This window comes from Neodiprion fabricii, chromosome 1 (assembly GCF_021155785.1).
Source record: "Neodiprion fabricii isolate iyNeoFabr1 chromosome 1, iyNeoFabr1.1, whole genome shotgun sequence".
NCBI lineage: Eukaryota > Metazoa > Arthropoda > Insecta > Hymenoptera > Diprionidae > Neodiprion > Neodiprion fabricii.
Genome location: NC_060239.1, coordinates 10,755,384 through 10,782,965, shown reverse-complemented (window position 1 = coordinate 10,782,965; position 27,582 = coordinate 10,755,384). Strand labels below are relative to the sequence as shown.

Below are 27,582 nucleotides of genomic sequence, written 5' to 3'. Positions count from 1 at the left end.
AACAGGACAGCTGTTAATCTACCTACCAAGTTTTGGTATGACGTATGCCTTGTTCGGAACAGCCGGTAATTCTCAACACTTAGAGCGCAATATGCTTTTCACCATTAAAGTTAATCGTAATGAAACATCGCGTCGACAGCGTGAATTGATACGTGATTCCGTTCGAAAACTCGGACGTTGTGTACCGCGTACAAAGTTGAAAAGTTTCATTACTCGACTTGAAAAACAAATAAAGAAATCACACAATTACGGTGTCGCTGGAGCAGTGAAAACGGCGTTGTTTTCGGAACATCAATCATCTGAAATACCGTTGAGTTGGGATTAAAGTATTGATGCGCCTATACATTTTCTGCTACTGTTGACAAGATAATAATTAACAGCATGCTGCGTTGAGGGAAAAAATTTAAAACTCTTCAAACAATTTTTTGCTCACTCATAAATTCGTTCATAAATAGTGAATATCGTGGGAAAAACTTGAACATTCTCAAACCTGAAGAAATGGAGATCAATATCAGTGAATCAATCAACAATTGTTGAGAACAACAAATCTGAGCAGCAACAACCTCAAGAAAATCACGGAAATATTATTCATGTTTTTTCAAGCATTGCTTTCAACTCACAAGAAAATTGATATCATCCATCAACCAAACATTTCATGGCAATTCGAAGTCTATGTAGATATCAGAGATAAGAATCATAATTTCATTTATTAAGTCTGAAAAATTCAATTTCGTTTTTAAAACACCGACTCTGACGGTGAGACTTTCTTGATAAATGTATGAAAACACCGTGACGTGAGTTCGAAATGATCCGAACGTACCCCGCGCAACATCTAAGATATCAGTAACGCTTCGGGTGTAAGGAATAGGTACGAAATTGAGCACAAGGATATTATATAACGGTTCGATTGAGCAAGTTTGAAACTGTATAGGTACCCCCACTGAGCATTGCAGTATCTACTGCTAGCTTTAGATTGCAGCCAGTATTACGTGTAGGTAAATGCTCATCTCCTAAGGGTCGAACGCCTCCAAGATATGGATTTTGCAGAGTGAGGATACGACGATATCGAATACTGGGATTGCCTCGACGCACTGCCGTCCTATAATATCGGATACAAATAACAAGATTTTTTCCTGACGCGATTGAAAACAAGGACAGCTTGTCTTTTCCCTGGAAGCAGTTCACCGAAGATACCGGATACATTTTTCTCACCCATGACTATTTTATTCTCATTCGAACAGCTGCATGAAATTCAAAAGAACCTAAATCCAGAAATATTGTTACAGATTTATCACCAAGACTTATAATTGCATGTGAGCCTGATTCATTCCCTCATACCTTTTCAAATCGTTGAGTATTTTCCAAGTGCAGATAATCCGGGGTTATGTATGAATGTTTTCAACTCACGAAGGAAAGCGAGAAACGATGAGAGACCAACAGCTCTATATCAGGCTTCTGAATATCCGCATAATTGATTCGTTCGACCGTGTGAACAAATAAACGTTCTTCGATGTAAAAACTTTTGGGAGGGAAGGATGATGAACCACTTCATCCTCTCGCGGCGTTGAATACGTATGACGGAATGACGATGAGCTTCATCCGAAAGGCAAACGGCTTTTTTCTCATCTCACAAGCCCTCCCCTTCCGTTTGCCGATATCCACGCCAGCAACCTGAACACCCTCAGAGGGCAGCGCGGCTTTATTAACAATTGCAAAAATCGTCACGTTCAGCGGTGCGACAGTAGAATAAAATGTTTAATCTCGTGCAGAGAGAGAGAGGCAAAAAAATGCTTCGTCCGTAAAGCTTTGCTCAAAGTTGGAGAGAGAGAGAGAGAGAGAGAGAGGGGGAGAAAAAAAGAAAGAAAAAAAGAGCGTGTGAAACGAGATGAAACAGTGACGGCGAAAACCGGGGTTAATACCGTTTTCCATAACGGGGGCGTGTGTTTTTCGTCTGTGTCAGCTGTCATACGATTCGTACGGAGTCGGGATGAATGGAAGAGAAAAATGAAACAAAAAAAAAAAAAAACGACAGGCATTCAGGCGCGAGGCGTTATTAGCGCCTCGTTCTCATGCCTGCGCAGTTCAATGGGAGGAGGAGGAGAACTAATTGTAAGTACGGGTTTTAACTCAATTTTTGGCGATTCGATAAGAGCGATGGGAAACCTTCACAATGGTTGAAAAATCTGTTTCAATATGATCGGTACTTTGACAAGATATTGTCTCACAGTTTCACTTGGCTCTTTCAAGTTTCTTAATTCGCGGTCCGTTCTTATTGTATACCTACGTACAATAAGCGAGAACTAAAGCTTAACGCGCCTTTGTTTCCCGCTGAGAAAAAGAGCAGGACTTCGTTGAACATCCGTCAAGTTCCCTTATTTTTACTTCCCTCTTCGTTCTTCTGTTTTCAAATTTGTTGTTTATAGCTGAAAGAGATACGAGATGATGGATCACGTCGTATTGATCGCTCCTTCAAATCAAGGGTGGTTCCAAAAAATCGCGCTTAATTGACGAACAGATGGTCACAGCCTTTGCAGAAGTTCTTGGGTTATTAAGATTAACAATATCATGTTAGAAGTATTGAACTTAACTCTGGATACGCTTAAGTGAGAATTTATTTCTGATTATATGATTTTCTTTCTCGTAGTATTCGACTAAATCGAACAGCCAAATCTTGCGGTTCAAATAATTGCCATTGATCATTTTTAATGCTCGTAAAAAAACCTAGAAGTCTGAAGTTTTTCAATTTTATGGTACACAATTTTGTATTTATGTAGAGGTAGCGAAACGTGTTGGTAATGGATGAATGTAACAGAAATTTCGAAGTGAAATTGAACCCTATAAGTGTTTGAACTAAAACATTTTCCAAGAATTTCAGTCAGAACGTGGAAACCGGTAAAACGTAACGAATATTGGCCAACTTATACATGTTACAGCATCTCCTTGCTGGATTTTTGTATTTTTTCTTTTTTTTTTCTTGTGCCCTACTTTTTTTTTTTGTTTTTTCATCTACCACGCAACAAGATCTGGGCGAGAAAAAAATATCTTGCAGCAAATTTTTCAACCCCCCAGCCGCGGTACCTCCGGCACAGCTTTTACGAATATTATGTGTCAGGCTGTGAGTGAATCATATAACTAAATGCTCGCATCTCGTTAGCGCAGGTTTACCTTTTCACTTAATAAAAATTTGGTCAAAAAGGCCAGCGATATTTCGCGATAACGTGGACTGTTCCGTGCCAATAAATATCGGCGATTGAAAATGACGCGGTGAATAGCGAGTTAATTAAGACGCTTTAATTAAAGCTTGGCAAAGCTGAAAAGTAAGTAATTGGAAAAATTCGAACCCTACTTTCAGCCTATACTTTTTAATTTTATCGCAGGAACAAATAATGCTTCGTTTCTATACAACGATAGTATTTTTCGTTATTTTCTTTCATCTCGTTTCCCTCCACCGTGTTACGTCACTCGCAAAATTCCAGGCAACTGGTACCCTACTGAAGTCATTTTGCGGAAAAAAAAAATACGTAAATTTCATTTAACCGCGTAAAGAATCTCGATGTGAGCATAAACGGATCACAGCGCGATACGCGTTGGTATTTGTGGGGTGAGCTCGGAGCACCGTGATTCTATAGCCACCGCCGTTATCCTTCGTCCAGGAAATCCCAGTGCTAAGGATTATGAATGGTGGGAATGCGAATGCGAATGCGAATGTGGAAAAAAAAAAAAAATTTTAGACAAAGGACAAACAGAGATTATTGCCTTTCAGCTCAGGAATTTCATTTGTGCAAAGGAGACTGGTCGGAAATAGCTGAAATTCCGCAACTAGTTCAATTTACACACGTGGCCGCCGCAGGAGTAGAACGAAAATATTATCCAACTCGCTGTCACTAACAATCAGCTTGAACACAAAATTATTCAATTTTCAATTTTTAATCACCACCGACGTATTGGAGACAAGAAAGAACCGAATGAAAGCATGATTATGTCGTTACGATTTCGAAACGATGATTTCAGCAGACTATTCTGTTTCATAATTTTGAAAAATTTCTGAAATATTTCACTGCCAAGTTAAGCGAAAGATCATTACGATTAACGGAACCATTGTATGTCCAGAATCATTTTCACCGGTCGTTGCGTTTTCGATAATTGTTAATTCAGAGAGTAAATACTCGCTCGAAGAAAAACAATATTCCATCTGTTTTTGTATGAAAAATTTGTTTCTACAAACCATCGAATAAAACTTCTTGGTCGTTTGATCGTCACGTAATAAAACCACCGTTTGACTGCATATTTCAAATATTTCTCATACCTGGAACGGCAGATACTAGGTCGATTAAAATAAATACCGTGAATATTGCTATCGAAACATCCAATATATCGCGAGTATACATCAGGCAGGTATACGAAAAAGTGTTAACTTCATCGAAATGTTTTTCTTCAAAGTTGAAACTCTACGATGTATCTACGGTCGCCGACGCTGTATATCGATCGAACAAATATCCGAGTGAACGATTTCTTGTTACCGGATACATCGAACGATAAATTTTCCATCGTGATGATAAATTACACCGCGTTGTATTGTGAGGGAAGATGAGAAGTGGCCAATCGTGTAATCTGTAGCGATGATCACCCCGATTGTCATTAGCCTACCACGTTTCTCTTTGTCAAGAAATAACAGCATAGGATTACCAACGCGAGATACAATCCGGCTTTGGGTACTTTAGATCCACGTGATACTCTGGTTCGAAATACATCATCTCAAGAAATTCGACGAAACACCTTGGGGGCCCGATTGTATGGGAGGTAGAAGTAACCCCTAACCAACAAATGAACTCCAAAAGGTAACGGAATGAAAGATTCATGTCTGTAGGCGATGGCCTCGTTACTGACAAAGCATTCATGATATGTTTTAGCATTCCGTCAGAGTGGAAGAGTAATTCTTCTTTTTTTTTCTCCCCCTCACGAGGCTCAAGTACGACGTTTAGATAGGAAGACCATCGAAGGCTTGGTGTAGATATCCTACATCGATGAACCACTTTCAGGAAGGATCAGCGAGGTCGTAAACGGTTTGTTCCCATCGGTAACGGGAATAACGAGATAACAGCGGGATGAAACAGATAAGAAAAAGAGGCCCTACTTTTTGAGGACCTCTTCTGACAACCGCTATGACGATAACCGATCGGTGATTGGCCAACTGCTACACGTGCGAATCTCGAGTCTCCCATGAAATGAGGTGTTTGTCCGAATATTGCGGTATTCGGACGACATTGGTACCACGCGGTGCAGTTTCCACGAGGTATTGTCCACCGATAAAATAAGGCATCCGTGAGAGTTTGAAAGTGACAATAAATTACACCAGATCTCGCTAAACTTTATCACGGACGCGAGCACCACACTCTGGCAGATCACGTACACCGTTAAAGGGTTTCAGAGCGGTACTGGTCCGAAGTTTAAAGAGAATGGATCGTTCGCTCTGCCAATCAAAGTTTCCAACGATACCTGGAGACCATTTGAACTCAAGGTGGTCATGTCCCGTGAACAACTTCCGTTCCTCGGTCCAAAATTACTTCCTGGGTATCACCCGCGAGTTTCTTGCCCCCGGGCAGGCTTCCACAGACGCCGGTATCTCTCTCTTTAAGCGTGAACGACCCGGTGACACCGTGGTCTTCAGACAGCAGCCTCCCTGCACCCAGGGACTCGGGTGCCATGGGAACGGGACCAGCGATGAATATATCACAAGTGTTTAAATGCTCGTTACTTTGTCCCAGCTCAACTTTTCGCTAGGGTAAAACTTTCGGAATGGGAACCGGATCTGGACCACTGTCCAAATGTCAAACGCTCTGCGGTCGCTCGTCTGATCATTCGATTATAGCGCGCCACCACCGGCGGAATTTCTGTAATGCTTTGATGACAAATTGAATACTTTTACGTCGAAATATTTACGCTAAAGGTATACGTGCCACTGTTGTATCGCTCGTACCGCTGACCACGAGTATTTCATTTTACCTACAACAGCCGAATGCGTGGTTAGCACTGATTTTCTACCGAACGTTGGGAAAAAGTTTGTTAGAGTCAAAAAGTAAGAGGTGCGCCGAACCTGTCCACCTCAATTTTCGGTGTTATTTATACTTAGGGTTGACAGTATTTTATCACGGATAGCCCTCTCACCCTCCACCCAGCTTTTGGTGAACTCCCTACTCCGTTAGTCACACGCCCGTCATCCGGTTATCGTGCACTATATACAATACAAAAAACGTATCCCTACTCGGATAAGTGCGAGATAAGCACCCGCAACGTGCTTGTCATTCTAGTTGCGGTAGTATTATCATTTTTAGTCCATCTACCAAAACTTATGCGATCGTTTTACCAGATACAAGGGATGTTCCGGAATGCCCAGGGCTTCATCAGCTGTGGATTGTTTGATTAAGCCAACGAATCGGCGTTATATTCATCCAACCTCTGTGTGCTGATCATTAGTACCTGGTATCTCTGAAAATGTAGGAAATTGACATTTCGGAGTATCATGGCGTATCGCGTTGTGCTCAAATATTGTCAGTCCCTAGTTTATATCGTTTTTCTTCCGGTGTCATCTTTCCTGACCTTCCGTTCAAGAAAATAAAAAATTTCTTCCGGGACCATTTGTACCTACAGTAAAATCAAGAGTTAGCATGAGTTGCTCGTACACAATTCAGAGACTCTTCCAGTCATCGGAAATTTACAACCGTTGCTTAGACACGGCGAGTCACAACCGTGAGGCAAACGGGACATGAAGTCACCGCGTGTACCTTGGACGCGGGAATATGCTCGTCTGGTTCTCCTGCCGTGTCGCGTGCAGGACATCGGTTTCACCTGGTGAAGCACGCCGGATTCCTGCCACACTCTGACACAATTAATGGTCTGAAACCCACGCGCTGGAGCGTCGTTTGCGGGATAATAGATGCATGCTATATACAGCCTTCGGCGTGTATGGGTGGTCTGATGCAGGAAGGATGGCATTACCGAGCAGCGTCGATTAAGCCCTGCGACAGACTTGTGGCTCTCTAGAGAAGGAGCTGGCCGAGGTAAGGGTCGTTCCATGTCCGGATTAAATTGGTGTATTACTTTAACAGTGAGTGTAGAATCATTACTGGAATGCTTATTATGCGATCATCTAAGCTTGGGTTTCATTCACCCTTTTTATTTCCTAAATAAATTATATAAATAAATAAGATAAATTTTGCTTCACTTTGACCTTCTTGAACTTTGTGTTACGTACGATAAGTACTGGGTATAGACTTTGGTTCGTCTGTTTCACCTACACTGCTTTTAAGCAGCACTAAATCAACGTTATCGTAGTAGGTAGAAGTAGTATAAAGCCTCGTAACGTTTACCTGAGATCATTTAGGATGATCAACTTATCACGGTACGTATGTATGTACCTACAAAATCAGATTTTTGAACTTGAAAGAAAATTCATCAGCTACGCGTCCGCTGTGTCACCGTGTTTGTGAAGGTATTTCAAAGGGAAATTGAATCACGGAATTAAACATCACTCCACCCGCATCGTTATCCAACACCTCCTGGAGTGATGCGGAAAATTATACAACGGATATTATGATTGTCCGATATTGGGTTTTGCAAGCTTGAGTGGCTTCTGGGAAATTCTTAATGTCTGAATATCGATGTCTCATTGATATAAAGGGTGTAGAAAATGAGTTTTCGATGCTGATTATGTCGAAATCTTCCTCAACTCAAAAATAAACTTGAGTCCCCTGTTACCAATTTATTCAACTAATTATCCAGTTGATATCGAACACTTGCGCAAATTCAGAAGACTCTCTCTCTTCCACAAATCGGATGTCAAAATAAGTATGAGTTAAATTACACGATGAATTCAAAGCCCTGTATTTCATGCGAAACATATTAATACAATATTGTTCGTATTTTCTTCGACAGCACTTTTCTTCAAGCGCAAACCACGATCAGGTTCATCGTCACGCCTGCATCGATTCAGTTCAAGATTATGCAGAGTATGCTAGTATTTTTCAATCATCTAATAATCCGACTGACAAATATTTGCGAGAACTTTTGCTGACGGTACGGCATCACGTGTAACTCTCGTCAGTTTACTTAGGCAAAAAGTTTACCAAGTTTTCTGCGGATATCCGGTGAAACGCGGAGGACCGTTCCAAAGTTGAACAACGCCAAATTATACGGAAACTTGAGGGAATTCGACAGACACCTCGAAAATCACGAGGGTGGGGGGGAGGGGGCACAGATGCTGTGACACATCGAGGGACAAGCTCGGACCAGAAACAACTACCCCCAACTATGTCAAACATCATCCCCGTCGATTCTGCCGGTAAGCGAAGAAGATCACAGCGAATAAATAAAGGCATGTCAGAATAATATTGGGCGAGAAAGCTTTCACCAGGTTTTATTTGGGTACCTTTGTTTGCTCTTTCGAGTACAGATATACGTGTAAATGACCCCATGAGATGTCGTAGATAAACAACCTGAAAAATGTTTATTTTTCATATCAGCGACGTTGTTTTGCTCGTGAATAGATATCAAATCAAATACTCTGAAAACACAGTGATTAACTCTACTTGAGAGATTTTCTGCCGATTTTCTGTAAAGCTTCTCATCTGCCGGGATTTGTGACATTATTTTAAAGACCAGTCGAAATTCTAAGAAGTCGTTTTCTAATGTGTCAAGTACCTTTGTTACTACAGTTTAGGTATATTTTTTTGGATACGAGGGTTGTGCAATTGATCGATTAGTCGTAGAGTTCGATTCGTTGACTTTTCGATTAATCGGCTTTTTTGGTGTTCAATAGTTCTTTCGACTAATCGATTGATTTGAAGTACAATCAATCAAAGTCTACGATCAATCGATGAATCGCGCAACTTCAGTAGATACCCTAGAATGCAGGTTTTTAAAAATTCATAGTGACGATACTTCACATATATTTTCGCATTTATATTCACAGATATAACCAGCATAAAATATGCTTCTGCATAACAGCAGATTAATTTCTTTATATATCTATAAAATATTACACTAAGAATATCACTGAAAATAAAGTTCTACTGCAATCGTTGTCAAAAGTTTAGGAAAATCGTAATTTCCGGCACGTAATTCAATCCATGTACTTACGTACAAGAAGGCAGTTAAAGCGGCTAGTCGAGGGTGAGTTCGGGGCGTGGAAAGGGGTGTAATTTCAGGGGATCTCGTTGTGTAACGAGAGAAATGACGGCACGGGGATTGCAGGTGTGGATTCTAGACTTTCTTTAGGCAAAGTAACATTACGCTACAAATTTATCGTCCCGTACTTTGTGAAAGCACGAGCAAGCGCAGCCGAGACCAGGGTTTTTTTCTTTCAAGTAAAATATGACTCGATTAGCGTTTAATAAATCCAAGGGTATAATAAATTGACGGAAAAAGTCTCGGACTATCAGTTAACAGTTCAAACAGTTTTTAATTTTGAACGCTCAAGTTGTTCCACCGATCAAAATACGTACAGCTAAAATATGCTAATAAAAAATGTACGCAGACAACTTTTTCGGGGGAATTTTTCCCTCTCGCCAAAACGCTCTATTCGTCGTTAAAGTATGTGAAAACCCGCGAATAATTTCACCAAAGTTCATCAATTAATAGCTGCTCCGTTGTGGAAACTTTTTTTTACTTCACCGTTGCACATGTGAGAAATTCGATCGTTAACCTACCATCAATCATTCTGCCAGAGGGCGATAGGGAAACACAACAACCAAGAAGAAAACTTAACGAGTGAACGATAGCTTATTTATACATATATCTATATATACATATAATGATCGCGAACGTGATTCGGCCAAGTGTCCGAAAGTCTGGAAGGTTAAGAAAAGATATTTCCCCCAAGATCTTTTTCGCCCCTCAACTACAGACGTAGAAAAATAAGAATTGCAGAGTTGATCCGTCCCTTTTAGGAGGCTATTACAAAATTTTTTACGGAGATCAATCGATGTAATCGATCAAGTTTAATATGTGACGATACAATTTTGCGACACGCGAATGATTACTTTGAAGTGCCGAGTATAAAATATGCGGCTTCTGATGTGTGGGTAAAAAATGATACATGATAAAATAAATTGAATTAGTTTTCCACCAGATCTTGGCTTGGCAAAATTTTCTTTCGCCTTTGCGGTTCGCCGAGGTTTCCATAAACACTGAGCTACGCGACGAGAGCAGATCAAATGAGGATAAAAAGCTGTGTAACCACGCCAAATGAACCAACGTCTGTCTGTGTTAGGCGAAATCCCTCGTGTAAAACATATTCACTGTAAAATCAGACGAAAACTTACACGAGGAAAACCTTAAGGCTGTAAAAAAAAGCTGTATTTTTTGTCTCGATCACAGCCTCGAAAATTTACGACGAAATCCCCCGTTGCCATTTTTCCCTCTCACCCCGGAGAATTTTCCATGTTAATAAAGCCTCGTTGCGTACGGCTGTACTGTGAACTACAAACATTCTCGAAGAGAAAATTCAAGTGGTTTTACCTCTGTAATTACTTCTAGCAAGTCGTTTAAAAAAATAAATTCCTCACGGTCTACGTAAATGAAAATTGTAAAAGAGGTGCCGGCGCTTCAGGAACTAAACGAGATTCCATTAATGCGCCAGTTATCGGGTCGGGATGAAACGCTACCCATAAGTCATGCGCCTGGCGATACGATGATGATTATTGGCAGGGAAAAAGCTGCTGCGGAGCCGTAAAAGTGGTGAGTAACGTTTCGGCGTGAGATATCCGTGCGAATTGATTCACGTGCGGCGCAATTGAATCGAGGAGCCCCGGGCCATCCATCCAACGGGATGTTGATGATCCTGTTTCCAGTTTTCGCGCGAGTCGAAACCTTTCCAACGCGATAATCCCGCTTTCGGAACGAAAGGATAATTCAACCCTTCGATGATACACGAAAGCCTAGGTTCCAATTCTTCCAAAAAGCATACCTTTATACATAATGTAAATCTATAAATCAGCGGGTCAAAAAGTCCCGAATGACTTGAGGAATATTTTCCGTCTTTCTCATTAGCTAATTTTCCTCATCTTATTCTCAAATTTCTCATCGTTGCCAAGTTTTTCCGTTTTTCCGTTTTTCCGTTTTTCCGTTTTTCGCATACTACAACGCTTTCCGACTGGATTCTCACACACCGCAAAAAATCGAAACTTGTCGGTTGACTAGCCGGCGGCGAGATCTAGGGGTTGAAAATTACGACCATTTCCTATTTCGGGGCTTTCCTTGATACAGCTGATGAAATTGGGCAAAGTAACGTGTAGCCGTTCCGCGATACCTCGTTTCCTTTGGAAAAGTTCGAGACCCTCCAGCGCTTCCAATTCAGTTTACTCCGCAGCCTCGGATTAGTCCAACGCGACTCCTCGCTGATGTTCCCGGAAATTGAATAATTGAAAATTTTAGATGGACAGTAACCGCTTGCTATTACTCTTTCCACAGGCCAAATGTTTCAACGATGTGAAAAAACTGCGATGTTTCTCCGTACTTCAGCCTAGTTTTATCACCGGCCATCCATTCTTTACGGACCCTTTGTAATCCCACGTTTTTACGGTCATATACGACGGATATACGAGGTATAAGTGTGACCGATAACCTGAGTATGAATTATTTAAACCTTCGTACCAACGATCATCCGCGTACCGATCCTTCTCGTATAAATGCAACAAAGTTTTATTCCCGCATTACTGATTCTACGAGCATTTGGTTCGTAGCAAAACCACATTTCGACGTGAAAACAATTTTACTACTTCAAAGATTGAAATGTCAATGAAGAATTATTGGCCAATCAATTACCATATTGGTTGGAAGACCGCAAAATTTCACGTTCGTTTCAATGTATCGAATATATTCATCTAGAGTACAATTATTTAATTACGATACGAAACGTAGAGGAAATTTGGTCAATTTATTAATTGCAGAAAATTTATCGTCATGTACGTTTATCACGTAACGAGCATGTGAAATATTGTTGAAAATAAATCTGTTACTGCATTAATAGTCAGAAAAAAAATGCCTTGACCATGATTCCTGAGTTGTATAAGATAATATAATTTCATTTAACTGGAAAAAACTTCATTTCACAAAAATAATTCAATGCATCAAATAATATCTTGCGATAGATCAAACTTTCATAAAATTATTTTATACAACGGTGTTTGTTGAATAATATCTTCAAAGCCATTGGAACAAATAATTTCATAAAATCGGTAAACCTCGTTTCAATTTGAGAAAATAATTCTACTACTTCGTAGGTCGAGACCAACGAGCAGTTTCTACAAGGCAAACGGCAGTGCGTATTTCCTTGAATTAAATGCGATTGATGTTACATTTCATAACGAGTATCGATAAGGTGTTTTGACGATACATCAGGTTCAATACGCGAGTCAAAAACCCTTATCAATACGAGTTTCGACCCGTTAATTTTTATCACGAGAGCCAAGAAATCGTGACAAATCGACGATTTTGAAGTTGGGATGCTAAAACGAAATATTCTCTCCCCGAGACGTTTCACTCCAAATTATCGTGAGACCGTCCGCGTCTCCTAATAAGAGTTTCGCGTCATCTCGACACTTTCCGCATACAACGCACCAAGCCCCGCGTTACCTCTGGCGTAAATTCGAAATCGGCTTGATTAGTACACGGTCACCTCGAGCCATTCAAAGAGCGAGGACTCGGGCAACCATTCGTGTCCTGACTCTTGGTTATCTCACTCGATTACGCCGGCAGCCGTGGCCCTCGTCCCGATGAAAGCCAGAGGACTTAACGGCCGTTCCGTCAGAGACGTGAAATCATCCCCCGAAGAGGCACTGAACCACCCTCGTAACCAAGGGTGATAATTTTTCGCAGCAAGTGCATGCGGCGATACCTCGGACAGGAATTAAAGCAGACGTCGACTTACTCGAGAGAAAGAGATCCTGAAGGGCCTGGGCAGCCTGGCAGAGAAGTGCCCACGTCTCGGGGGCGGCCAGCCCGGCACCTCTCAGGACAAGCACGTCTCCAGCCAAAACGGCGAGAGCCTCTCCGCCGCCCGTTTCCGTCGGCGTCGGCGTCGGTGTAGGCATCCTAAAACAAACGAGGAACAACCAGATATTAACTTTGCCGCGTTCAATCTCGCTAATTGAAACCATGGAAATTGCTTTTTTCAAATTTGCTGATGATTACACAGGCCCACAAAAAAAAAAAAAAAAGTGTCTGAACTCGGCATGCCAAACATGTTTTCTCACGTAGGTACTTTTTATCACTGAATCCGAATCTGAAGTCTTTCGGGCCGATTTTCAGTAAATGACGTATTTGTATATTGGGTATCTGAAATTTTAATTTTAGAAATCCGGAAATCCCCTCCACTCGCGTTTCGCATGCGTTTTGAATTAAGGGCTTCTTCGTATTTAGTTCCCTATATTTTCAGATTCCGTTTCCTCTCTGCAACGGACAGAATATTTTTGAAAACCTCGAAGCCCCTCTAAAGTACTCTGAATAGAGAACCCAGAACAAAAATGGACAAAAGGTCTGTTTCCAAAAATCGGATAGCCAAGTTCTTCGACCCAATAAAATTCCACCTTTCGTCAAAACACAACAGCGAGAGTTCTTGGACCATCGATATCACGAGTGGAACGAAAGCTCCCTCAATAATCCTGGATTCGAATTCTAATTAAGCTTGGTCCCCATCCCCCAGAACAATAACAAGCTACGTAACGCGAGTCGTTTGATTTCTCTGTCCTTTATACACCTTCGTATAAACTGAACGAGTATATGTGCATATCACTGCCCAAATCTGTGTTATACCTGATCGTGTAAGCCGGTTATATCTAGTCGCGTTCAACAATCGTCCTCGCAAACAGAACCGCAGGACAACGGTACGCCCTCCAGTGGGACCTCTGTTTTGCTGACGTCATACGTCACCGTAGTATCTTCTCTGGTGTTCACGGGGTGCGTATAGTCAATCGAAAAGGTTACCGCATTAGAACATCTTCGCTATTTCAACCAGGTTTGGAAAGAATGACCCCACAGGGTCTAGAAAGATGATCGAAACACTCAGATTTTCCATGAGATTAAAGGTTGACTTTGGATTTTCAGGTTTAATTTCGATGATTGTTTGATGTGTATTTCTTTTTTTCTGTCTTGTAACTAAACTAAAGACAATTTCTTTCGAGTTTTGTGTCAAGTTGATTCTACCTTTCTCTCTGCGACAAATTCAACTCAATAAATAGACTGTATGTATTGTAAACTAAAACGATTTTTCGTTTTCACGTTTTGTTTAAATAGAAATTCATTGGAATAAATCAATTGCCCAAGCAATTAGCGTACAAGATGTTTGGAAACAAATCTTGGAAGTGAAAATACACTCAAGATTTCGAAAAAAATACTAAACCTGATACACTGTGCATCAAAAAATGTCTAGAATGTGGTTTCACATAGAATGTGACAATGATTGATCATGCGGTTAAACTTTTCCGAAATTTCGTAGGTATAAACAAAATTCTGACAGTCTGCAATAAACGTGAGCCGAGATAGGTAGACAAAACCTAGCAGGATACTAACAGTGAAATGGTGAAATTTGAAACTATCGATGGATCTTTCTTGGATGAGAAAGCCGTCATATCGAGTTTAGGGCGTGATAGTCAACCCGGATGTGGGCGAGCTCGCGAAATAGAATCGTAATTTGACAGCTGAAGGATTAACGCGTGAGGATATCTCTCACACTGTACGGCGAAATGTGGAAAGCGAGTGAAACAGTCAGCGCCGAATGGATATCGAAATATCACTCGTTCGCTCTCAGCTACGCAGTTGTCAAATCGACACCGTCATGAGGCCGATACGCCCACAAGTTTTGTCACAAACGTGCCTTTCTCGCGAATTTCAACCTCAGCAAAAATCACCCTTCCCTCATTGTCACGAGGAGACAGTTCCTCTATAAGTGTTTTAACGAGCTACGAAATCCAAATTTTTTAGAACGTAGAAAAAGCTTCAAACGATCTTGAAAACACTGGTTCTCGCAAAAAAAGCTCAAATAATCGACAATATAAGCGTCACTTTAGTCTACCCATCCCTAGTATGACCAATAACCGAGAGTTTCGTTCTGATCATTTCACGTGAAACTCCACAAAACCTGGTGTGGTTACTGTGGATTTTTGACTCTTGTAAAATAATGTCGACGCAAGTTTATAACGTGGACTCGAAACTTCACTTGACGATGGTGCTTGAATATTTTCAATATTGCCAAATATCCTTGAAATCGGTGAACTGGAACCGAACCTTCCGAAGTCCTCTACAGTCTTTTGAATTGTTCTCAAATCATTAAAGATCCCCAATATCCCGGTATCTCTAGATCACCTCTAACGTATACACCAATCCTCAGTTTTCATTCCCTGGGGATGTCCGTCCCGGAACCCATGATACCTACTTTGCAATCTACCACGAAGTTACAGTTCGTACCAACAAGTCCAAGTTCTAACATTGTTTCGCTAACGCCTAAATAGAAGATGTCACTCAACTGTCAGTGTCGGTTCTCTTTCTGGTTGATATCAACGTCTCAGCCAGTCCATCAAAATGTGGGACAAAAGTTTGAGAGCGAGCTGCTCGTCCATGAAAGTGCTGCAGTTCGACCGAGAGGAGAGGAGAGGAGGGATCGAGAAATGGAGGGCAAAACTCGAAGCTTTAAGCTCAACTATTTCCATAGTTCCCTCACCCCTCAGGAACAGAGTTCTTACACCCGACCGCCTCTCAAATAACTTTTCCACAGCCAGCAAACCGCTGCCGAGAACCGCGGGATAATGTGTCATAACTGTCGTCGAAATTCCGAGCTTTGACGGACAAATGACGCAAGTAAACCGTACAATTAGGCGCCACTTTGTACGGTGGCACTTCGTTTGATCCAGCAAAAAGCATTGCTGACCATGCTTCATTAGTGTACGCCGTTATACCGGACTTACCGCCGTCGTTTGTAAAGCGAAGATAAGCGCCTCAGATTGGCGTCGAAGGCAGTCTGATCAGAAGGATTAAATTGGAATAGGAAAGACGATTCAAAGGAATACTTAAAAAAGCATCACTCAGTTTGATTGAGTTTAGTTTAATTTAAAGGATAGTCATCGATTGGTAACAACCTAAGATTTCTTACGTGTGTTTCAAACGATTTGTGATGATATGGTCAGTGAGAAAAATGAGGCCAGAAACATTAAAATCGGATGAAAAACGCCATAGTTGAAGCATTTTCAACATTCTGATAATGAACCTTTTCAAATATTGCTAATATTTGAGTTTGTGTCGTTGGAACGTGCTCAAATCAACTATCTATTAATAGTAGGATATTATTTTATTCGTGTTCACCGTCACTGTTACAAATAACATAGCTTGAGATTTGATAAACGGTTTTTGTTTTCTTTTTTCATAAATTTTGTTTCAGACGCGATCCGACCGATTAACTCCTCAATCTCAACCGGATAATCTCGAGCCGATTCAAACTCCGAACCATTAGTTTTAAAATTTTTCTATTCCGCCATGATCCCTCTCCAAACTCGGCGATCTATTCTGACAGTATCGCAATTCGCGTCGCACACGAGCACATCTCACCCTTTGCCGTTGAGCTGAATCGTTGAAGAATACCGAGAAGGCAGAGAGGCAAGTAGCAGATAAGTGAAATGGACCCATCCAGAAAGGTTGGGGGTAGTCGACTCGGGTCGGAAGATGAATTTAATACTTTCAGAGCACTTCGGAAGTGGGCGGCGGCAGCGATCAAGCCTTCGCTCCCAGATGCACGTGCGGCGAACACGAACCACGTACATCCATGTTTACACGGGGGTTTTGGAGGCGTGGGTGTTAGGAAGACCCCGACTATACCCCCATCCACTTCCTTGATCGGATTCTCACCGCGAATCGATACGCCGTTACATGCAGGAATAAGAGTGCTCGGAATCTTTCCAGAGAGACTTTAAGCCCAATTTAGAGTTCGTGATGCACAGTCAGTGAAGGATGGAGGTCCTTCGAAATATAGGATACTAAGAGGGTAGTTGCGAAAGTTTCGTGAATTTTTTTAACGATTCTCGTACACTCGTATGAGTTGGAAATATAGAGACTAAGACACGACGTTTTTTGATGAACCGAAGTTCAGTGAAAAAAAATTAATCAAGGGGTATCCATTGAGGAACTCAATGGAACCTGATCCATCGAAGTTACAGACGTTCGATACAATTTTGGTGTTAATAACACGAAACAATAATACAATATTTTTTAAATTGCCAATAACCAAACTTTCCATTTATTCCAGTTTGCGGTATCCAATTTCTTTTATATTGAGAAGACATTTGTTTCAATCAAATTCAACCTAATTATCTTGATCTCAACTGATGTATACTAATTGTTTCTATTCAACTGTTCTGCCCGAAAATTTCTAATCAACTTTCAAACAAACCGTAATACAATCATTTAAGAACACTTGTGATCAACCGAAGATCGCAGTTTTTATCTCGTTATAAAACTATCCTGACGAGAAAAATTCTTCGAACCATTTCAAAACGCGTTCACACCTTAAATTGGATCAATTATTGCTATTTGATCAGGATTATGTCTTAACAAGAATTACGATGTGAACAAACATCGGGGCAGCTGCCTTAATGGTTATTCGCAACTTTCTCTCGCTTAAATGAAACGTGACGGGTTGCGATAACGGTCGAGGTTTATGAGGGCCGATAAAAAATATATTTCTCATGCTTTTACGGGAGATACGTGATCGTTGAATGGAAAATTTGAAGGGGCTGAACCGCGGGCCGAGTTCAAAAACGGAGTTAAAACGAGAACGTAGAACGACATCAATGATTAATCAGATCCTGATGCTCCGCTGGATCTGTTGAACGCTTTTTTTAAACACGTCCTACAGACATCAGTGATGAAATACACAATTATCAATAAAATCTGTGATAAAATGTCTGCAGGAATCGTCAGAAGTGTGATTCGCTCAATAATTTAAAGCTCTTTAGGGTGGCGCGTTTTTTTTTTTTTTTTTTTTTACTCATTCTTTCTTTCCTTCTCGCTTTTCTTCGCTTTATTTTTACTCGCCCATTCGAGTGGCGATTAGCATCTGTTCGTTATTACGAAGTTCAGGAGCCACCGTCCTTTATCCGTAAATTAATATTCTTCTACTCTTTTAATCGAATCTTAAAAAAATTCTTATTAATATTCTTGAGAAGCAGTGGGGGTGAATCGAGAATTGATTACTCTTCGTCGTGTATAAACCAGTCTCGTTACGCGATAATTGTCGAATTTAACAATTCGCTAGCGATTGCTAAATTCAAATCTGTCACGATCAGGCTTGCGATTCAAGAGGTACTTGTACGTTTCTACGTACAAAGCCGATCAGGGAAGAGATTTTGTTACGATGAATAAATATGTGCTTTCCGAAGAGATTGGAAAGTCTGTTCGAAAAGAAATCTAATACAGATATTTATTCAGGATGAAAATATCTCACTTCAGACAAAATAACATACTTTAGTTACAGCATACCTTTACCTGTTCTACAACAGACTATTTGTCTCGATTTCTTTCTCCAACCCAAATGGATCACGTTTCAATCCAATCATTGACTTTGATAATAAATCAATTCTTGGGGTCATACGTCACGCTTGAAAGGACAAATTCCAATAAAATTCCTGATTTCAGAAAAACTGCAATTGCACAAAATCACTTTGAAAAAAGTAAGATCGAGATAGAAAATTAAGTTATCAATATCCAGCCCGACAAGATACAACCGATCTAATTTCTTGTGGGTTTAAAAATCAATTTCTACACCACCTGCAAAATTTTTTTGAACGCGTCTGAAACCAAGGAATTAAACATTTTTAAATCCAGAAATCTCACACTGTTTGTCTGACACAATACACAAAATATACATCACTCGTATCGAACGTCAAATATCTTTCAAAGAACCATGATTAACCGTATAAAAAATGTTTAATAAAAAAGCTTGTAAGTCCTGTTTCAACTAATTGTAAGTTGAAATAGGAATTAAAATCACTACAAGTACTGCAAAATTAAATTTGCTACGTGGTTGTAACTGCCAGTTACTGAAAAAAAAAAAATAAGTACAATTTTCATGCGTGCGAAATGAAAACTTATTGAACGAACTACATGAAGTTTTATCAGACGAACAATAATCCTTATTAGTACGTTCTGCTGACAAAAGCATTGAAAAATAAAAAAGTAAAATCTATTAGAACCGAACATTCGTAAGGAAATTTTTTTTGTAACTAGAGCTGCGTGAGTAATCGATTAATAATTTTCACTACGATTAATTGTCTCTCCGATCAATCGATTAATCGTTTAGTTGGTAAAGAACCGAATCAAAGTTAACAATTAACAGAATGATCGCACACCCCTAGTTGAACTGCCATTCAATGAAAAAGTTATCAATTTTCAACTTTACATAATACACTGAAGAATATACAGATTAAGTATCCCGACTTTGAGCATGTTAGAAAAGATGCACATAAACTGTTGGCTGTAATAAACTAGCCAACGATGGTTAATTTATTTAGTCTCAATGAATTTGCTAGTTCCCTAACAAAGCGATGTAAAAGTGAAAATCTGTAACGTAACTCGTTGTAATTGTAATATTATTATAAACTCGAATGTAACGTGATGTATTTTTTATGGCAACAGCCACGTTAAGCTCCTTTGTGCAACCAATTGTTTAAAATAAATAAATAATATCATACACTCAAAAAGTGAACGAGCGTGTAATCAATGACAGAAAAACAGCCGATTACACAGCCCCACAAAAGAATGTCTTGCCTGGCGTACTGGACCTACCACACGTGCATGTTTTTGAACACGCCGAGTCCAAATTTAGTCTCAGAATTCTTTCATCACTCTAACTTGCGCATCGAAAAATATTGCAATGTTCGAGGTCGATGAACGAATGTTTGAGGTAAAGGTACTCGAAATCCTGGGTCTGATGGACCAATTCTGACACCGAATTCGGATACAAAATGTCCAAAAACATATATACATAGTGATCTAATTCACAGAACCTTAAAAAAAATGAAGTACCCCATGGATAACTCAAAATCTGAGAGTGATGAAGCAATTTTTACACCAAATCCGGATTCAGAATGTCCAAAAACCTTATGACATAGTGGTCTAATTCCATCGAACCAGACCATTATTTAAAAAAAAAATTTTTTCTTAGCTGTGCAATCGATTATTTAACTCCTATTGATTACGTGTTTGTACACTTCTTGGGTGTACAAGTATACTTGAAAATTGACAACATTTCTAACGAACGGCGGTAATCATTGGAATAATCATTAATTCCGATCGACTGTTTCACCAACTAAAGTACCAACTAAGAAAAATCGACTTGAGTGCCTGTGCCTCATTTATTGACAAGGGACGTGGGGCACACATGCTGCCAAGAGATGATTCGAGGTGTAACGAAGCTGTCGCAATACGAACCTTAGACATCGTCGACTGGGGCATCAGATCGGTGGGTAGTTGTGACCGTGATGACCTCGTGGGGTGCGAGGACACGACGCCGTGCGCCTGGTAGATAGTAAACCAGACAGGAGACCCCGACGAGAAATAGGAAGAATAGGAACACCAAGTCGAACATCAAGAGCGAGTTCAAGGTCATTAGCTGCATCGTGCGGGAGCAACGTCGCTATGGACTGCTCGCCACACCATTACATCGAACCGTAACTCTTTAATCGCGGTCAATGTTCCAGCACCTTCCTCGTGTACCGGCTACCATTTCTGCTCAGAACGGAAACGAGGCTTTCGTAAGGATTTTCATCCCGCAAATTCGGACGGACGTATACTCGTCAGTCTGCTGGTCGTTTTGTAGAAACTTGTCGGAGCTTTGTTGACTTATAACTTATACGATATATTAAGTTTGACATTATGAAGAGAAAATAGAAGGCAAATCACTTTTAAACTCGACGAAAAATTAGCTTTACTTGTAACTGTTTTAAAGAAAATGTCACGGAGAAATAATTTTTGGATTCATTGCGAACGTGGTTGTCTAACAGCGCTTTCGATAATCGACTTAGAGCTTACGATTTGACTGCCATTCGAAAAAAAGAATCACCGTTCTTTATTTCATTCTCTGATACTTTGTCGGAGAGAAAAGCTTCGCCAAATTTATATCAGAGATGTATATCATCAATTTTTTTGCCGGATGATATCTCGAGAACAAGTTACCGGATTTCAATGATTTTCATCTCAATCCACGCAGCTTTTCCAAACTTAAAACTCATTAGACCATGGCTTTGATCGGTTCGGTAATTTCTCAATTACTTAATAAAAATCCAAAAAATAAAATAAAAATGATGGTATCTTGAGAATGAATGAATGGATTTGCATTAAAATTGATACCGTCGGGTTTTTTGGGCCGCTAATCACGAATCTAAGGTCAGATTTGCAAAATTTAAATTTGCCGTATTCAATAAGCTGAAGAAAAGCTCAAAACAGTTGAATTTTGATGAAAATTGTTCCTCAAGGGTTTGTTTGATGGCTGATCACGAATCTGAAGTCAGATTACGTCATCCAAAATAGTGATCGAATAAGGTGGAATATAATCTAAAAATATTCCGATTTTTACAGAAATTATTAGGCGGAGGTTTTTTGGGTCACCGATAAAAAATCCAAGATCAGACTTCCAAAATTTGTAATGATGGAACCATTACAGTGGTCAAAAATAAAAAAAAATCATCATATTTTCATGTAATATGGTATCCGAGTGCTTTAAAATCGTTAATCACGAATCTGAATTTATAGTTCTAAATTCGAATTGGATATTACTTTTTTTTTCTCTACGAACTTGGAACCTGCAGTGTGAGAACGGGAAGTTCGAGAGCTGACTCATGGCCAGTCTAAAGCCGTTTGTTCTTCAGTGTTTTCGAGCCATCGCCGACAAATCTCAAGTAATTTTTCGCGGACTTCAAGCGTTGCACGTCGTGGAATATTCACACGTGTCGCACGTTTTTCAATGATTAAATATCAAGCACACACATTGTTGTTGTCGAACGCGCGTGTCTGTACGCTCCATGTAAATTAGTACAACAAATACCGCGGCTTATGGTATTATCGTATTTTCCCAGCGCACAGACGACCGTGTCGGGTTTTGGTTAGACGGTGTGATTGGATTATCTTATACCGTAGGCCGCGGCTTTACGCCCGTTTACTTGAACGCCTACGCGGTAGGCTCCGTTGCCCTTTCCCTTCGCACCAAATCTGCCTCTGCGCTCAGCTTTCGAGAGAAAAAAGAACGTCATCTTAAGCAGCCCGCTTAAAGAGGATCAACTTCATCCTCGGTCCTCGCAACGTGCGAACGAAATTGTCACACTGCTCGAAAATAGGCAGTGACGTAAATTGATCGAACAAAAGGTAGAAAAAACCATGTTACGAAAGTCCCTTGCAAATCCAAAAGAAAAAAAGAGTTGCATAAGCCGTTGAACTATGTTTCGATTCGCTATTAAAGGGACCATCAAAATTCATGCTCGTTCGTTGACACAATAGCCAGCTCAGCCTTGTACATGTATCTGTCAAAGTTATTGCACAGCCTAATTTTTACTGCACGTTACGAAGGGATGAACGGAAATGATAATGTCAAAGCTTTCCTCACCTATGATACGGTGTCTGTACTGATTCGAAAAATATCAGACAGGCCTTAACTTTCAATATAAATGGAGGGAAAAAGATCCCGGAGATAAAGAATGAGGAGTATTGTTAAGCTGTTCATTTATTTCGATTTCATTTAAAATTGAAGGGCGATCAATTATTTGATTCCGCAAAATTAATATCGCAATGCACATGGCGGATGATGTGTCTGTCATGCTTACGGATCCGTGAAGAAATAATATATCAACATTTTCAAAGTGAAACTGAAATCGATTGAGTTGCATATATTCACTACAATTTTTATAACCTATGTTTTTGTCCTGCAAGTAATAAAGAAGTGATACAATAATGTAGTTATTTAGTGAAAGCTTACATACTTCGAATTTCTTGTTGATGAACATTCTTTTCTGTAAGGTTTCTTGCAGCACGTAGAACGCGTGCATCCGTATCAGAGAAATCGATTAGTGATTTTTTTGTCAAAGAAAAGCTGTACACCGACGATCACGAATCTTCTCTCTCTAGCCTCTGCTATGAATATAATGCGTGCACATGAGGCAAAAGTCTACTGACTTGACGACTGTTGAGGTATTTACAGAGAGCTGGAATTGCGGTGAGCTGTCACCACAAGAAACCGCATTTAATGGCGGCACTAGAGTAGATGGAAATCACGTTTAACATATTGCTAGAAGCAAATGCCAGAATGAAAATCCCTCGTAGATACCGATCCTTTTCATGTCAGTACTAACAACCGATTAACAAAATTAAAAGTAATTTTTGAATGCGTCAAATTTTTCACGTTCCATATTTCACTCCTCAAAGTAATTTGAAACAATCCATTTTCGAATTTACAATTTTATATTTCGTATATCGAAGCGATAATTCTCTGAAATTTACGTCGAATGTTAAACTTGACAGAAACTTTTTAATTCTTAAGAATCAAGTGAAGTTTCAAGTGTTTGATCACGGATCTTGGAATTGAAACGAAGACTATAATGCTGATGATGCGTTACTTCATTGTAACTGGAGCAAAGACGTGGGTACACAATAGTCGTTTATAGGTTTTGAGAGGAGCTAAAATGAAGGCAAGAAACAAAGCAAAACCTATCTATTCGGAGAAGTTTGCGCCAGCGTGTATTATTCATCGCAATGTTACAGTGGGAACAGAAATGGTACAAAACTGCATTATCTGTACATGGTAAAACAGGGAGAAGGTGTAATTGTTCAAGTATGAACCTCGTCTACCCAGCTCGACGTTGAAACTTCCTGCAAACACGGTGTTTATCAACAAATCTTGGTTAACGGGAACACAAATGAATACCAACTGCCACTAGTGTCAGGCCTTAGGAAAAGAAAAAAACAAACACCAGTGATCATATCTGCGTGAAAAAAAGTATGACTAAAACAAAGTTTGGAATCTGAAAAAGTAACGGAGTTGAATGACTTGAATTTTATCAAAAGACACTCTCCTCACGATGAAGAATAATGATAAACCATAAAATTTCAATGAATAAAGTTGGTTCGCTCATAACTTTAATAAAATGACAATGCCAAAATTGTATGCTTGATGTCTTAATTTTAATTAGTCAGAGCTCGTATTACGTGTGGATAAATTATCTGCGAATCAAGTAAAATGGTATTTTAATACCGCTCAATATGGTTTTCCATTGAAATTACGCGAAGATTGTCGATTTACTTATCAATTTTAACCTGTACAATGATTTTGAACACATTGTTTTTGTTATTTACAAAAAAGCTGAAGAAAAAATTCGTTCAAAGTGATTTTTAGGGATTCGATATGCTAATAAAATAAACTTCAATTTATTCGCGCTTCATCTTTCTTCTATAGCCGTATGTATGAATAGACGTTACATCATCTACACTCTCATAAAATCGTAGGAAATACGCCATTGATTTTGGAAAAAAAAACTGTACAAAATGGCCCGATCGATATTCACTTTCCTTCTTGTCTCTCTTCTGATTTTGCGTCTATTCATTCAACGCTAAAAATTAACAAAAAAAAAAAAATAATAATTTCGTAAGACCCCGCAAAGATGAAGCAGAAGCCATTTCGATTTGACTGGATAAATAATTCCGGAGTAAAAATAAACCCATATTAGGATAGCGAACAGAAAATGCTTTCTCATAAATGCTAGCGCTTTGCCTTTGGCATTTTGAAAGAACACAAATCTCAAAAGGCTTTTGAACGTTTCCAATTAACTTGATATTTTCCCGTAAATATTTCTTCAGATAATAACAAGCTATGGAGAGTGCATGATTGTATTGCCAATTTAATCTTTCTCGATCTATATGACTTGCCAACTGAGAAAAAATTCAATACTTGTGAAGCGAAATTTGTTTCATACTGATTGCGAGCCACTGAAAATCCGTTGGCAGTCTGGCACTCGTTTTGTTAGTCATGTAATACTCCTACCTTTACCGACCGAGTAAACTCGCCCGTTCTCTTGCTATATTAAATAAATAAACGAACGGAAAGAGTTCGAATTACGTCAGCGCATCGCTCTTTTGTAACGGAATTCAGAAAAATTACTCATATCCTGAAAATCGTCAAAAAAAAATGTGTGGTTTTTCGATACGTGTTACTCCCCCTTATTCCCACGTTACCCGCATTTCAAGGGCCAAAAAGTGAATCGCTGAGATACTTTGCGCAATTTCGAAAAGAATGAGGAGTAAAGTTTTTTTGGAAAGAAAAATGGTGTGTTATCTCGGTCGGTAAAAGTAGGACTAATACGTGAGCTTAAACTCGCCGTTTAGCACCCGGCAATTTGACAATCTATTACTTTAAACTACAAACGCGAAATGTGTCATCAATTTCACTAAACATCTCAATTTCAAAACAAACATCGTATGGCATACCAAAAGTTCGGCATTCATCAGGCAGAGTGTCGGGGATGCGTGAGAACGCCGCGCATTATGGGTAGGTACTTCATCAAGCAGAGACCTAGGCGCGAAAATGACAATGTGATAAGGCTGTGTGAGTGTCAGGTTGGTTTATCGAGGAAATCAAGCCGTCTCTCGCCACTTCACGTGGGCGTGATGGCCACAGTTCTCGAGGTCCTCGTACAAGTTTGTTGGTCGCGTTTAGTGCTATCTCGGTCTTCAACTACGAGCCGAAAAGTGCTCTGCAAACCCTCGGATCTAGCTGATTGTAAGTTGAAATCTATATGACAAAATCGATTGCTTGACTGGAGAGTCCAAAATTTTAATAACGAGTAATTCAATTTCTGTGATTTGTCTGAATTTTTATAAAATTTTCTTAATTTCATTCAAGCAATCGATCTCGACGTATGAATTTTAACTCACAATCAGCCAGGTTTGACTGTGTGCAAAATACTTTTCGGCTTGTATTTTAAAATCGAGATAGCACTAAACAATACGTGATAAATTCATTTGTGTGGATGATGTTATAACAAGTGAAATTCAACGTGATCGATACAATGTTAATTTGTTTTAGCAAGTAAATGACTACCGACAATACGTGATGTAAATTATAATTCGTCTTGCATTGGTCCAAATTAAATTAATCCACCAATGTGCAGATTTGATTAAATTGCTTATTCCTATAAGCTGCTTTTTCTGAAGTAAGAAACAGGTTTAATAGAATAAAAAAATTCGCTGATACCCTTGTATGGATTTCAAGTGAAATACAATAATATCGATTAGTTTTGATTTCTGCAATTTGATAGGTGAGAAAATTTAAACAATTACATATGGAAAATTGTAGAAATTCATATAATCTCGAAACCAAGATTTTAGAATTTTCAACGATGCATTATCCTTCAAGAAAAGATTTCGATACAATAGCATGTCGAGTTAGAAAGGAATAGAGACGATGAAAAGAATGAACAAATAGAAAAGCCGAAGTAAAGATTAAGCTAACGTTTCAAGAGCTACGGCAAGTGAAAAAGAAAAGCGCTAAAAACATGTGGGTAAAAAGTGCAGTAGGTATGTATGTATGTATGTATGTATGTGCAACAGACCCAGAGTTACTGACAACAAAAGATACAATGGGAACACTATTCTTACATTGTACAAAACAACTTATAAACTTAACCCATTGTGCAGCAGCAGCAGCGTGAGTGTGACACAGCAGAGGTAGTAAAAACAAGATTATCAACGTTGTAAGAAAGAAGTTGTGGTGAAATGCTAGAATAAAATAGATATTCAACAGTGCGAACGCGTTGTAAAAAAATAAATGAGCCGAGTAAATGAATGAAAAGCCGATCATCCCAACGCGCAACGCCCTCACCGTCCAGCCACAAGGACCTTTTCACTCGAAACGTCCGTCCGTCCGAACGATTCTTATTGTTAGTCCCTGAGAGGAACAGTAGCAACAAATTGCTTCTTGAACACGATCTAATACTCCTACGACCCTTGTCCCTCGCATCAGCGGCAGGAAAAAGCCAATCTAATCGCTAACTCGGAATTGATTTAGCAGAAATTTTTTATTACCGCGACAATATCTAATTACATAGATCAAGAAAAAAAGTATTTTTCCTTTTTCTAAGTTTATATTTAAATGAATAAATTTTAATTCTATCCACCGAATGATAATCAAATTCTGCTTTTGTCTTTTTTACATTCACAAATGAGTATTCAAGTTTTTGGTTGATAGTATAAGCGCCTTGAAATGAAAGGCAAAATTTATCCATTGAAACTATTTTTTGTTTTATTCGTTACGTGGAAGAAATAAAAATTTTTGACATGAAGAACCGTAAGATGCTATTAAGTATACTCGTGTTGAACTGACTGATTTCCGGACTACTCCTGCAGAGCAGTATGGTAAAATATATTTTAATTTCGCATTCCGCAATTAATAATTAATGAAATGGTGCTTGCTATACAGAAATCAAGTATGATTTGGGAAAAACTTGTATTGCCAACAAGTTTTTTTTTAAAAAAAAAGCAGTTTTTTACAGATTCTAATCAATA

At 39.4% G+C, this 27,582-nt stretch overlaps 1 protein-coding gene across 4 annotated transcripts in view; it reads right to left on the bottom strand.

Annotated features, from left to right (window-relative positions):
- LOC124175574 overlaps positions 1-27,582 on the bottom strand; it is a 114,897-nt gene that overhangs the window by 51,395 nt on the left and 35,920 nt on the right. For 2 of the 4 annotated variants that reach the window (XM_046555972.1, XM_046555984.1), the window contains exons 2-3: positions 20,470-20,766; positions 12,926-13,089 (exon numbers count right to left, since the gene is read on the bottom strand). In XM_046555972.1, coding sequence (XP_046411928.1) covers positions 12,926-13,088 — 163 coding nt within the window. In that variant the 5' untranslated portion in view covers position 13,089; positions 20,470-20,766. Of the gene's footprint in view, positions 1-12,925; positions 13,090-13,809; positions 13,839-20,469; positions 20,767-27,582 lie in introns of those variants that run through there. The other 2 variants (XM_046555978.1, XM_046555974.1) reach the window with 2 other exon arrangements.